At 38.5% G+C, this 14,119-nt stretch overlaps 1 protein-coding gene across 1 annotated transcript in view; it reads left to right on the top strand.

The window, feature by feature from the left end:
- GMDS (GDP-mannose 4,6-dehydratase) overlaps window positions 1-14,119 on the top strand; it is a 440,144-nt gene that overhangs the window by 157,876 nt on the left and 268,149 nt on the right. The window contains exon 7 of the mRNA XM_054984295.1: window positions 9,105-9,232. Within this exon, the coding sequence (XP_054840270.1) occupies window positions 9,105-9,232 (128 nt within the window). The remainder of the gene's footprint in view (window positions 1-9,104; window positions 9,233-14,119) is intronic.

Raw genomic sequence — 14,119 nt, forward strand, 5'->3', positions numbered from 1 at the left:
AGTAATTAGCGGCATATTAATGGACTTAAATGGAAGAGCCAGGGGGAAAAAAGAGAAGAGACAGGAGATCACAGAGAAAATAAAAGCCAAAGAAATACAGTTAAAGAAAAGACCATGGAAAAAGAAAATCTACCAGGATATTAAAATTCTTCAAGAACAGCTGACAGCAATGAATAATGAAGAATTGGAATGGAATCTTAAGAGAATGAATCAAAAGGCGTTTGAAGGAGCAAATAAACCTGGGAAATATTTGGCATGGCAATTGAAGAAGAGAAAGGAGAAGAAGATAATAAATAAAATCTGTGAGGACAATAAAGTGTACCTGGAGCAGACAGCTATCAGCAGAGCCTTTTATAAATTTTATGCCAAATTGTATAATAAAAAAGAGGTGAATAAAGACTCAATAGCGACATATTTGGGGAAAATGAAGCTCCAAGTAATTTCGGAAGCTTGGAGAGACAAACTGAACAATGAAGTAACGGAGGAAGAAATAAGAAAGGCAATACAGTCAACAAACTTGGGAAAGGCGCCAGGACCGGATGGACTTACAGCCAAATTTTACAAGGTAATGGCTAATGAACTGGCACCATTCCTAAAAGAAGTGATCAATGGTGTTTTAAAGGATCAGCGGATCCCAGATACTTGGAATGAAGCCAATATATCATTGATCCCCAAAGAAGGGCAAGATTTGACTAATGTGAAAAATTATAGACCTATATCGTTACTTAATAACGATTATAAAATTTTTGCGAAGATACTGGCGGAAAGAGTGAAGGGATGGCTTTCTGAAGTTATTGAGGAGGAGCAAGCTGGTTTTTTACCAAACAGACAAATCAAAGACAATTTAAGGACAGTTATAAATGCTATTGAATACTATGACAAACGTTGTGACAAGGAGGTTGGTTTCTTCTTTGTGGATGCTGAAAAAGCGTTTGACAATTTGAACTGGGACTTTATGTTTGCCACCATGGAAAAGCTACAAATGGGAGAAAGATTCATAAGAGCAGTAAAGGAAATTTACAGAGACTAGAGTGCAGCAATTGTGGTGAATGATGAGGTGACCAAGAAATTGACTATAGGTAAAGGTACAAGACAAGGTTGCCCGTTGTCTCCACTGTTGTTTATTCTGGTTTTGGAAATACTGATGATACAGATACGAGAAGATAATGCAATCCGTGGAATAAAAATAAAGGACTTTTCCTATAAGGTCAGACAATTTGAACTGGGACTTTATGTTTGCCACCATGGAAAAGCTACAAATGGGAGAAAGATTCATAAGAGCAGTAAAGGAAATTTACAGAGACCAGAGTGCAGCAATTGTGGTGAATGATGAGGTGACCAAGAAATTGACTATAGGTAAAGGTACAAGACAAGGTTGCCCGTTGTCTCCACTGTTGTTTATTCTGGTTTTGGAAATACTGATGATACAGATACGAGAAGATAATGCAATCCGTGGAATAAAAATAAAGGACTTTTCCTATAAGGTCAGAGCATTTGCGGACGATATAATGTTAATTGTGGAAGATCCAATGGAGAATATGCCAAAGGTAATAGAGAAAATTAAGGAATTTGGAGATTTGGCAGGATTTTATGTAAACAAAAAGAAGTCAAAGATACTATGTAAAAACATGACTAAAAAAAACAATTATTAACGGAAATAACAGACTGCGAAGTAACAAGCAAGGTGAAATATCTGGGAATTGAACTGACTGCAAAGAATATAGACTTATTTAAAAACAACTATGAGAAATTGTGGACTCAGATAGAGCAAGACTTGATTAAATGGAATAGACTGAACTTGTCATGGTTGGGAAGAATTGCAGTAATTAAGATGAATGTGTTGCCAAGAGTGATGTTTCTGTTACAGACAATACCAATTATCCGAGATTCTAAGCAGTTTGAAAAATGGCAGAGGAAAATATCAGACTTTGTTTGGGCAGGCAAAAAGCCTCGAGTGAAAATGAAAGTGTTACAAGATGCAAAAGAAAGAGGCGGAATGCAACTGCCCAACTTAAGACTTTATTATGACGCAATTTGTTTAGTGTGGTTGAAAGATTGGATGACGTTGAAAAACCGGAAATTACTGGCCTTAGAAGGATATAAAAAAATATTCGGATGGCATGCATACTTATGGTATGATAAAGTAAAAGCGGACTTTATGTTCTTACATCATTATATTCGGAGAAGCCTATTCACAATTTGGAAGAAGTACAGAAATTACCTACAAGATGGAATCCCCTCATGGGTGGTTCCATATGAAGTAATAGATCCGAGAACTGTCGATAATGAACAACAGTGTTTAACATACAAGGAGATAACACGAATGGAATTTTCTAAACTCAAAATAAAGACGCAAGATGAGTTGTCTCCAAGTTACGATTGGTTTCAGTACAGACAGATCAGAGATCTTTATAATTCGGACTGTGTGAAGGGAGGGATAAGAATGGAGAATTCGGAATTAGAACAGGCACTTTTACAAAAGGACAAAAAGGAAATCTCTAAGGTATATAAAGTGCTGCTGAAATGGTATACTGAAGATGAGACATTTAAAGTGCAAATGGTGAAGTGGGCTATTAATTTTAATAAAGAAATAACAATGGAGGCGTGGGAACACTTGTGGAAAAATACGTTGAAGATTACGACATGTACCAATATTAAAGAGAATGTCCATAAAATGATTTATCGTTGGTACTTGACACCAAAGAAAATTGCGCTAGGGAACTTGAATATGTCTAATAAATGCTGGAAATGCAAGAAACATGAAGGTTCTTTGTATCACATGCGGTGGACTTGTGAGGTAGCTAGGAAGTACTGGGGGGAAATAATAAAAGAGATAAGTGAGATTTTACAATTTCAAATAAATAAGAACCCAGAACTCCTGCTGCTGAATTTGGGAATGGAGAGCATTCCAGCACAATATAGGACATTGTTATTTTATATGACAGCAGCGGCTAGACTTTTGTATGCGCAAAAATGGAAAGTGCAAGAAGTGCCAACTATCGAGGACTGGATTTACAAATTGCTGTACATGGCGGAAATGGACAAAATGACAAGAAAATTGAGAGACCTTGATCCAGGACAGTTTAACACGGACTGGGAGAAGCTGAAACAATATTTGGTGAAAAAATGGGAGGTGGGAGGAGAACTGTGGCAGTTTGAAAACTATTGAAATGTAATAAAACAAGAGGGGGGTGACTTTACCGGGGATTGGGGAGTTAAATGAGAATTTCTAGGCAATTATTTTAGTGGATTATTATATTAAGTAGTAATTTCATTTTTGATAGACAATTGTATAGTGGAGAAAATATACAGTCAAAATAGAACGAATATAAGTATATAGAAGTTAAGTTAAATTGATTAACTTAAGCTGAAGGTATATGGTGTTTATAGTCATATTAAGAAATTTGGGTTAAACTGATCAATTATTATTGATAGATAGCTATATAATGGAGAAATTACATAAGCAATATAGAGTATAAATTAAATGGACACCAGTAAAGATGATATGCCAGAAATGTAATACTTAGTTGATATAGTGAAGCCTAGAAGAGAGTGAAAGTATATATACAAGGGACAAAATAAGTTTGATATGAGTAGGGGGAAAATGGACAAGGGGTTGGAAAACTGTTGGAAGTCAACAAAAAGGGGGGGGAAGAGGGGTTAGAATAAAGATAGGTAAAGGAAATTGATTGTATGAAGTATGAAATATAATGATGTCTAATCCAATAAAAAAAATTTCAAAAAAAAAAAGATAACCACTTTGAAAACCAGTTTGAATTGAAAAGATGAGAAACAAACAAATGTCTTCATTCTCCAAGCTATGCAAAAGTGGAAGAGGGAGGGAGGAGTATGTGAACCTAAGGACTTCCAAGCCTTGTTCTCATGTCTGAACAGAGCCCTTGTCCCTGGACATTAATTTTCGTTGGTTGGGGAACATACTTTTTTTAAAAAAAAGGCTGGACATTTGGCAATGAAAAATCCACATAGTTTGTTAGAACATCTTAATGATTTATTATTTATTATTGATAGGAGAAAATGAAAACAGTTTTGCTAACCTTTCACTTTAGAAAGCCTGCTATTTTTAATTACCCTGTTATGAGCAGAGTATCGGCTTATTGTTTGGGATTGTATGAGATATATATCAAGAAAAGACACAGACCTTTAAAATCATTACTACCAGGGATATATTTTTCATAATTTAATAATTTTCTATGTTAGTGTTGCCAGGTCCCCTGGGGGTGAAAGCAGAGGATGGGAAATCACAAGGGTGAATTACTCGGGGGGGGGGGACTCTCCTTGCATGTGCGCACAGCGATTGCATGCTCCAATGTGCCCTGCATCACACTGAGAATGACGTCATTTGTGGCATGTTGTGGAAATAATGGGTTGTGCCAGGGGTCGAGTGAGTAAAAATCAACCCCAAACACTAAATTTGGAGTTGATTTTTACTCAGCCCCCAGCACCACCCATCACTTACGCATTGCACCACAAATGAAGTCATTTCCAGTGTGATATGGAGTTGCTCTGGAACACATGGGGGTGCTCTTGAGTGCTCTGGAGCATGCAGGGGTATACTTCACCTTCCATCACTACATTCCTGCACCTTTGCCCCTGCTGGCCAGGTGATGGGGCAGAGGCTGGGGGCAGGGGATTTGCTGCCCCCACTGGGGGACTGGGAAACATAGTCTATGTGCAGATGCTATTCTCCATCCCCCTTATAGTTTTTTGGTTCTTCAGCAATGTGTTGAATTGGTAGTTCTGAAAAATTCTCCCAGATATTTTTAATGCTTTCTCAAGTAATAATCACTACAAAATGGAAGCTTTCTTGTTTGAGCCTAGTAGGTCAAGGGACTAAGGCTTACAACAATCCACATGATGATTAATGATTTCATTGCTGATACAGAGAATAGGAATGTGTGCCGAAAGCTTTTAATTCTCATGGTTTTTAGGATGAGAGTGTTTATTTTTATGGAAGCACTGCTGAAAAACATTTCTCCTTTTGCAACTTGATGTGTGATCAAGCTGCAGTACACAGTGTTTTAACATGGCAGGAAAGCTGATAGAAGGCTTAATAACAGATGCTAATAACCTATAGAAAAGTTGTAACACAATTCTTTTGAAAATTGGGAATGCTCTGCAACTCTGGGAATATTATTTCCTCATGTCGTAAACTAGTTGTGGTCGTAGCTTTCAAACGAGTTGCAATATACAAGTTTAATTTTCTTTGTTTTAAAAGAAAAAACTTTTATACTAGAATATAGGATGGATCAACTTACTGCTATGGAACTATTCTAAACAAAATCCTTCAAATAATCAAAGGGCTTGAATAAACCTATTTGTACAAAACATCAAACAGAACTAAAAGTGCAAGGAAAAGCAGTCAAAAATATGATTTTAATTTCACTGATACTAGACTGTCCCTTCAAGAAGACAAAACATTTTGGTGTGATTCTAAGTCAAACTCATTTCATCTCAGTTTTCTAATTTAAATATTTTTCCAATAATTTACCATAAATATCCAGAGGAGTTAGCCATGTTAGTCTGTAGTAGCAAAAATAGAAAAGAGTCCAGTAGTGCCTTTAAGACTAACCAACTTTACTGTAGCATAAGCTTTCGAGAATCACAGTTCTCTTCTTCAGATGCATGGAGGGTAAGAAGAAACTGGTCAGATATATAGGTGGACAGGGGTAGATGCAATCAGTAGCTTCTGATAATGGGATCAATTTGCTTCTGATAATGAAATCAGTTACTTCTGATAATGAGATAACCATAGTCTCTATTCAATCCAAGCCTGACTGAGTCAAATTTACATATGAATTCCAATTCAGCAGCTTCCTGTTATATTCTGTTTTTGAAAGGTTTCTGTTGAACTACAATGACATTTAAGTCCTTGAATGTCCTGATAGATTGTTCTCCCACTGGTTTCTGGATGTTGCCATTTTTAATGTCAGATTTGTGTCCATTTATTCTTTTGTGCAGAGGTTGGCTGGTTTGTCCAATGTACAGAGCAGATGGACATTGTTGGCACATGAGGGCATATATGGAGGATGAGCAGCTGTAAGAGCCAGAGATAGTGTAGTTGATGCCATTGGGTCCTGTAATTGTATTTCCTGGGTAGATATGAGGCAGAGCTGGCATCTGGGTTTGTTGCAGGGTCTGTGTTGGTGACTCTGCTAGCCGATTCATGATTGTAAGTGAGAAGTCATTTCAGGTTGGGGGACTGTCTGTAGGGAAGGAGAGGTCTTCCACCCAGGGCTTGTGAGAGAGAGGCATCGTTTTCCAGGATGGGTTGTAGATCACTGATGATACGTTGGATGAGTTTGATCTGGGAACTATAGGAGACAACCAGTGGTGTTCTGTTGTTAGTTCCTTTAGGTTTGTCCTGGAGCAGGCTGTTTCTGGGTACTAGTCTGGCCCTGTTGATTTGTTTCCTCACTTCATTTGGTGGGTACTGTAGCCCCAAAAATGCTTGTTGTAAATCTCTTAAATGGGAGTCCCGATTGAGAGCATTGGAGCAGATACGATTGTAACGTAAGGCTTGGCTGTAGACAATCGACTGAATGGTATGTTTAGGGTGGTAGCTGGAGGCATGTAGATATGAGTATTGGTATAAGGTGGTATTTATCTGTCCATTATGTAGTTGCACAGTGGTGTCCAGGAAGTGTACCTGTTGTGTAGAGAGGTCCAGGCTCAGGTTGATAGTAGGGTGTGAAAATTGTGGAGTCCTGATGAAATCTTTCAAGGGCTTCCTTCTCATGGGTTCAAATGATGAAGATGTCATCCAAGAATCTTAAGTACAGGAGTGGTTTCAGTGGATGGGAGCTTAGGAAGCATTGCTCCAAGTCCACCATGAATATGTTAGCATATTGTGGTGCCATGCATGTTCCCATGGCTGTGCCATTAACCTGTAGATATAAGCTGTCACCAAATTTGAAGTAATTGTGAGTGAGTACAAAGTGGCAAAGTTCAGTGGCAAGGTGTGCTACGGTTTTGTCCAGGATAATACTCTTGATGGCTTGCAGTCCATCTGCATGTGGGATATTGGTGTACAGGGCCTCCACATCCATGGTTGCTAGGATGGTGTCATCTGGTAGGTTGTCAATGGACTGTATTTTCCTGAGAAAGTCAGTGGTGTCCCCGTAAATAGCTGGGTGTGCTGGTGGCATAGAGCCTAAGGATAGAGTCCATATATCCTGAGACTCCTACTGTGATAGTGCCAGTTCCTGAAACAATGGGGCGTCCCGGGTTACCTGGTTTGTGGATTTTAGGTAGTAGGTAGAATGTTCCTGGTTGTGGTTCCTGGGGTGTGTTTGTATGGATACGTTCTTGTATGTCCATGGGGAGTGTCTTTAATATTTTATTGAGTTCCCTTTTGTATTGCTCCGTAGGGTCAGAAGGTAGTGTTTTATAGAATGTTGTGTTGGAGAGTTTTCTCTCCGCTTCCTGTATGTAGTTATGTTTGTCCATGATGACAATTGTGCCGCCTGTCAGCTTCCTTGATTACGATGCCAGAATTATGTTTGAGGCAGTTTATGGCATCTCTTTCTGCACGGCTGAGATTCTGCTTTAAGTGGTGTTGCTTGTCAATTATCTCAGCCTGGGTATGTCGATGGAAGCATTCAATGTAAAAGTTGTGGTTTCTGGCATCGTAATAAATGTAGAAGTCCAATGAGGAGTTGCAGTTTCTGGCTTCAAAAGAGTCTGAAAAGCCTCATTCTTATTTTCCTCGTCTTTGCTGGGAAGGTCTTTGGGTGAGGGTGCCTTTTTTCCTCCACCCTACCCCAACCTATTCTCAGGCCTTTGCCTGGCTCTTGGGCCTAGCCTAACTGAGGCCTCCCTTATTTTTTCTTTGCCTGTCTTTATTTCTTCTTAATTCTTTGTCTGCTCTTTTGAGGCTTACACTCTTGTTGTTTCCTTTGGTTTTATTTTGTGCACCTCTGCCACCTGAGCAGGTGTCTGTGATGGTTTGGGGGCCACTGCCTGGCTCTGGGGCCCAGCTTTGTGAGTTTTGCAATCTTGGCCAATCTGGGAGGGTGGGTGGAAGAGAGCCTGCTGAAGTCTCCCTGCGAGTTTGGCATCTCTGGGTATGAAGGGGGCATTGAAGTGCCCTGGGTTCTGATGGAGCACGAAACTAATGAATCGTATCTCGAAATGGGACAATTTTGTGAAAGTTCGTGTTTTGTGATTTGTGGAATGTGACAAAACGTGAAACTCTCATTTTGTTTTTTCCCCGTTTTGTGCCCATCTCTAGTTGACAGCTGGAGGAGAGAGTAATATTGTAAGCTGCTTTGAGCCCCCATTGTAAAAAAAGGTGGGGTATAAATGTAGTAAATACATTTTAAAGTATCCTAACAGCTACTTTGCCAGTTATCATATCTGGGTCTGTTCAGCATAGAAGCAAAGATACATTTGACTTGAAACTCTTGTTTTCCAAGTGATCAGCTGTACAATCATACATTCTGCCTACATTCCTTACTTGACTGAATTCTAAGAAACCAAGCTTTCTCAGGTGAGGGTGGCAGGAAGGTACTTTTCCTGTCCCTTAATATCAGCTGAGTAGGTGGAAAATCCTCAGCTGAAGGAAGTTCCAGTCCTGTTTAGAGCTTAAGGCCTATGCTCCCAAATACAGTACTCTGTTCCTGTCCATTCATAAAACAAGTTATAGGCAAGTGAGATCTGTTTTTCTTGCCAAATGTTCTCACTTCCAAATTATATTCTACCTTAACTTGCAGGAAAGTCCAAGCTTGTTCTTTAACGTTTATGTTGTTATCTTGTTGTAATATTTTATATTTTACTTTCAGAAACTTTCATTCTAGTTTATTTTTCTTGGCCTTGTGCCTAATATGAACATTTAAGCTGCAGATTAGGAATGCTTAGGTTTTCAAAGAAAGGTATTTGATGAAAATGTGTAACTAATATGACATGTATGTTTGACTCACCTTGCCTTGCAGAAGGAAGTGACAAATTATGACAGAGTTTAGATGACTGATGCAAGAGGAGGGAAGGTTGAAGGAAAGGATCATAAGCAGTACTTCTGATGTTCAGCTTTCAAATAGTTTCCAGTCAATTTTAATCCCCCTATGCTATCTTTCTTTTCATTTTAGGGGCAAACTTTGTAACTCGAAAAATTAGCCGTTCAGTCGCTAAGATCCACCTGGGGCAACTGGAATGTTTCAGCTTGGGAAATTTGGATGCCAAGAGAGACTGGGGTCATGCCAAGGACTATGTAGAGGTATGCTATTGGTGCATTGCCTGCTTTTGTGTGTTTTATTGGCGTAGATTCAATGAAAATGTGTGACCTGCAGGGAATACACCTGTATATGTAACCATTTACTAGCCTGTATAAAGAATAGCTAACATTGGAAGGTAACATTCATATAATCTGAGCATGTAAATGATCTTTATATTTTCATTTATTGCTAAAGTTCTCTGGAAAGGTTCTGGAAGCTGGAATACCTTAAGGGAATTTTTAGCCCATATTGTTTCGGTGCAGCTTCATGTACAATATTACAATCAGATATTTTAAATGCAGTAACTTTCAGGATCTTGTTGCATCATGGTGGCTTCCTACAGTGCTGAAGTAAATACAAAGCAGCATTAACTATGGAAGACCAATTTCTTTCTTGTAATCCTGCTAATTTTAAATATTTTGTCATGTGAAGCTATATAGACCGATACTGCAGTAAGGGTTATGTAATATATGCAAAAGTTTTTATCTCTCATGTAGAAAAGTTTATAGGTGTTTACTACTTGGTTTCTAAACATAACAATTACATCAGAATTACTTTTTTAATTTCATGGCAGATAATTGCCTCCATTTTCTGAAAAAAAAAGCCAGTTTACAGCTCTTTGAGTGGTTGTGTATTTGTACATATAATTACTTAGAGGAATTTGACAGTGAGGATTAGTCCTTGATCTTTCCATTTTACATAGGATTTCAAAAAACATCCAAATGAGTGGTAAAAATGTTTCAGTTCTATCGCTTTGAATAAGCACAATAGATTTAATATAATTTTGGGATAAGCTCTGTTACCCCCCTTTCTAAACCAATCTGATCTTTAGTACAGAATTTGTTGGATATGATTTGAGTATGTCTGTATGAAAGAGATGAATCACCTGACCTGATTTTGTGAAATCAAATTGTCCAGGATGTTAGTTACCCTAGAAATAAAAATACATTTTGTTTAGCAATGCCATGAGCAGTGTGATCCTAAGCATGTTTACTTAGAAGTAAGTCCTGTTGAACTCAACAGGACTTACTACATAATACATGAATTTAGGATAGCAGCTTTAGTTAGCTGAGGTCTCCAATAAGAACACATGTTGGTGATGTAAGTAACATTCCAGATTCTTCACATGCTTTGGGACTATCCCAAAATCATACTGAAACAATTTCTAACTGTGCTAGAGGTCATCTTGAGTATCTCACTCCCAGTGGATTAACTTCTCTGTTTAATAGGGCCCTTGTTAGTTCCTGGAGACACTGAAACAGCTAATTCCTGACTACAATATACAGTAACTATAAAATGGAAATAAATAACTGTTCCAGAATTTAATGGACTGGAAATCTAATCTTCAAGGTTTAACATTGGCGTATAGTTGCTGTGAAACACAGCAAACACAAGACACTTGTAAGTGTTTTAGGGTCACTTTACATATCACTGGGGGAACGATCAGGATCAGGGCCACAACTCCTCATACTGTTTTTCAAGTAGGAGATGGCATGAGATGGACATCTTTATGGAGGAAAAAGACAAGAACAATGTTGATGCTTGTCTTTTTGCACTGTTTGGGCTTAAAGCAACCAGTGTGGGTGGTGATTTTTGACTGGGAAAACTGCACATGTAAAAGAATTAGTACCTTGTTCCCCAGTGCTGTGACCTTTCTCCAGATGCCCTACACCCTGGGCCCCCTCCAGCTGCTTATTAGGGTCAAAATATACTTCTGAAATTCTATTCATGAAAGTACAGTGTCACATTTAGCATGGCAGTCATGCCCAGGAATCATTAGGCCACTTATCACAACTAGAGATGGGCACAAACAGCAATACGAACAAAAAAAAAAGCCATGAACAGCCCAATCCACTGTTTGCAAGCAAGCTGTTCATGAGGCCCCGTTCCCGGTGAACATGTGTTCGTTCCAAGCCCTCTTTGTGGCATTTGTCAGGCGTTGGTAAAGCCAGACAGTCTGGCACCTTTCAATCAATTCCCCTGGCAACATAGGCATGGACTGTCTGAACTCTGTCTGAACTCCTTCTGGCTTGTAACCTCTCAAAGTAGCTTTCAGCAGACAATCCAGTTTTTGCCACTGTGAAAAGAAAATGACAGGAAAGGGAGGGACCCATGGGTCATGGCTTTCCCAGGGTCCAATCTCTCTGAAACTTGTGGGGTCTTCAGAGGACAGTGAGGACTATTTCCGCTGCAAATTTGGTGAGTATTGGACATTGGGAAATTCAGTTTGTAACTTCTCAATTAGCTTAGCAGACAGTCCAGTTTTTGCCACTGTGAAGAGAAAATGACATGAAAGGGGGAGACCCATGGACTCTCGTTTTCCCAGCTCAAGTTCAGCTAAGTCCCAAGGGGGCCATTCTGGCTCCCATGAATCTCCAACTACGAACATGTTTGTGAACATGTCATGTCCATCGATGTTTGTGAATCCCTGTTTGTGGATGGCAACGAACAACGAACATCGTGTTCGGGTTTTTTTCCCTGTTTGTGCCCATCTCTAATCACAACATATATTGTATGCTAAACTGGAAAAGTACTTGTTTGACCAATTCTGGATGGAATCTGGATTTCTATTTACCAGAAGCCATTCTCCAGCTGGACCCTACCAAAGTGGTGGCAGTAGGTGACTGGGCCACCTCCCTGGACCATCAAGTACATTCAGCTTACTTGCTCATGCTTCTATTACACCTTAAAGAATTGCCTTCTGACAACCCTTGGCTTGAGTTTGGACTCTTTAATCCTGTCCATAGATCCCTAGAAACCTTCTAAAATATCTGGATGTGCTTTTCCAGTGACTCCTGTTTTGTGATGTTGCAAACCTGTACATCTACCTCAGGATCCCAAAAACAGAATAGGAGAGAATCTCTATTGGATGTTTCTATAGATTGGATTCTTCTCTGATCATGTTCTGTCTAAGGGGGAGAGTAAAGTCTGGGAGGGCACAAAAACCACTGCAAAATCCACATCAATAGGATTTTGATCTGTAATACTGCAGAATATTATCCAGTTTCTAGTTAGGGCTTACAAGGTATAGATTACTGTTTGTTATTAGCTCACTGTAAAGAGGAATCCAGGAGAAATCACGGTGATGGAGATGATTTGCTATTGCCTGCCTCTTCAACCCTGGTTTTCGTTGGAAGTCTCCCATCCAATTACTAACCAAGGCCAACCCTGCTTAGCTTCCAAGATCTGATGAGATCAGGCTTGCCAGGGCAGGAGGAATCATGAGAGGGGGAAATTCTATACTGCCTGAACTCTGGCATATAGATTTATGTCACAGTTAGGGTTGGGGGGGGGATCACCCAAAGTTGTTAACCTTAGCTCTTTCAGAACAACTTGGGGTCTTTTTTTTGTCATTGCTCCCTGGTTATGAATAACATCCCCAAACACAATTATAGTTCTTTTTTTTTTTGATGCCATATTATTATTTTTTTAATCTTCCAGACTTTGAGAACTCTTTCTGAGCAGAAAGGTAGATTATATTTTTAAAATAACCAAATAAAATGACTTACTTGTATTATTATTTGAATAAACAGTGACTAACATCTAATAGTAAATCAGCTTGTTGAGACTGATTTAGAATTAATAGCAACGTCAGACTGTTAAATTATATTAAATGTTGTGATCCCTTTTACAACAGATATAGATCATGGACAATTTTAAATGTAGTTATATTTGGAATGGAAGTCAATGCCACTGTGGGTGGCTGGCTTGGGATAAGCAGTATATCACCAGTACTGATATATGAATCTTCTGTGTCTTGTTTTGTTCTGTGAAGTTAATTTATCCCTTTTTATTTGGTACAGTGCAGTACCATAAACCATCTGCTAGATATGTTCTGATACTAGTACAACAGCAAGAACTTAGTAGACAATGATTCATTCGTATACAATGTAAAAAAATACCAAGGCACCGTACAAATATCCTCTCAAACACTCAAGAGACCAATATTTCAAATTAATATAGGTTCCTACAAAAATATAACTGGGAACAGCGAGAAAGTACTTATCAATCTATTACCAACTTCTTACTTCACTAGCCAAACGTTAATAGTTGTGAAATTATTAAGGGACAGCAAACATTTTTTTAAAGTTGTAATAAAATAGTTTGCAAATACATAGTCTTATTAAAAAATTGATGTGGGAAAAACATTAGGATTTGTCCGAATAAGGTTAACTTCCAGAGAACCTGCATTATTGTAGTTTATGTGGTCATAGTCTATCTTTTTTTGGGAAAACTGAAGCAAAATAATTCTTAGTACCCCCTATATTATCATTCAGTTTTTACTTTTAGTCAGAGTCCTATCTAATACAGCCACCTTTGCTGCATTTCCTCACAATTTTGGCACAATATTTGTTAAGAACTTGTTGGCGATATGTGAAATTATTCCAGCAGATAGCTGAGTAATAGTTCTCTGATATCACTACTTTATTTATGTTGGATACTGTTGCTTCCGTTTCTGTGGGAAACATACCCATTTTCTCCTGACAAATTGGTGACCCCTTGTAGATCACCAGCAATTGTTTCTATTTCCCTCTTTAATTATTATCAAGTGCCTTCAGAAGATATAGTAATACAATAGCCCCTCCATTTGTTTCTTTTCCTATAATACCTACATAACTCATTACTATTAGTTCATTATACAGTTGTCCAGCTTATTGGGTGCAGGGGACCAACATTGCAACCTCAAAATTATCCACTTTGAATTTTTGTAGCTGAAAATAGAAAGAAAATGAAATCATCCGTTGCTTTGAAATTTTTGCTTTATTACACCCATAGCTTTTAACAGAATTCCTGGGCATGTAGGAATTTGAGAACACATTCAAACGTAAGCTAAAAATTCCAAGTATAGTGATGCTTTACAGAATTGTGTAGCATTTTTTAATAGTTCC

The sequence above is a fragment of the Eublepharis macularius genome, chromosome 7, assembly GCF_028583425.1.
Source record: "Eublepharis macularius isolate TG4126 chromosome 7, MPM_Emac_v1.0, whole genome shotgun sequence".
NCBI lineage: Eukaryota > Metazoa > Chordata > Lepidosauria > Squamata > Eublepharidae > Eublepharis > Eublepharis macularius.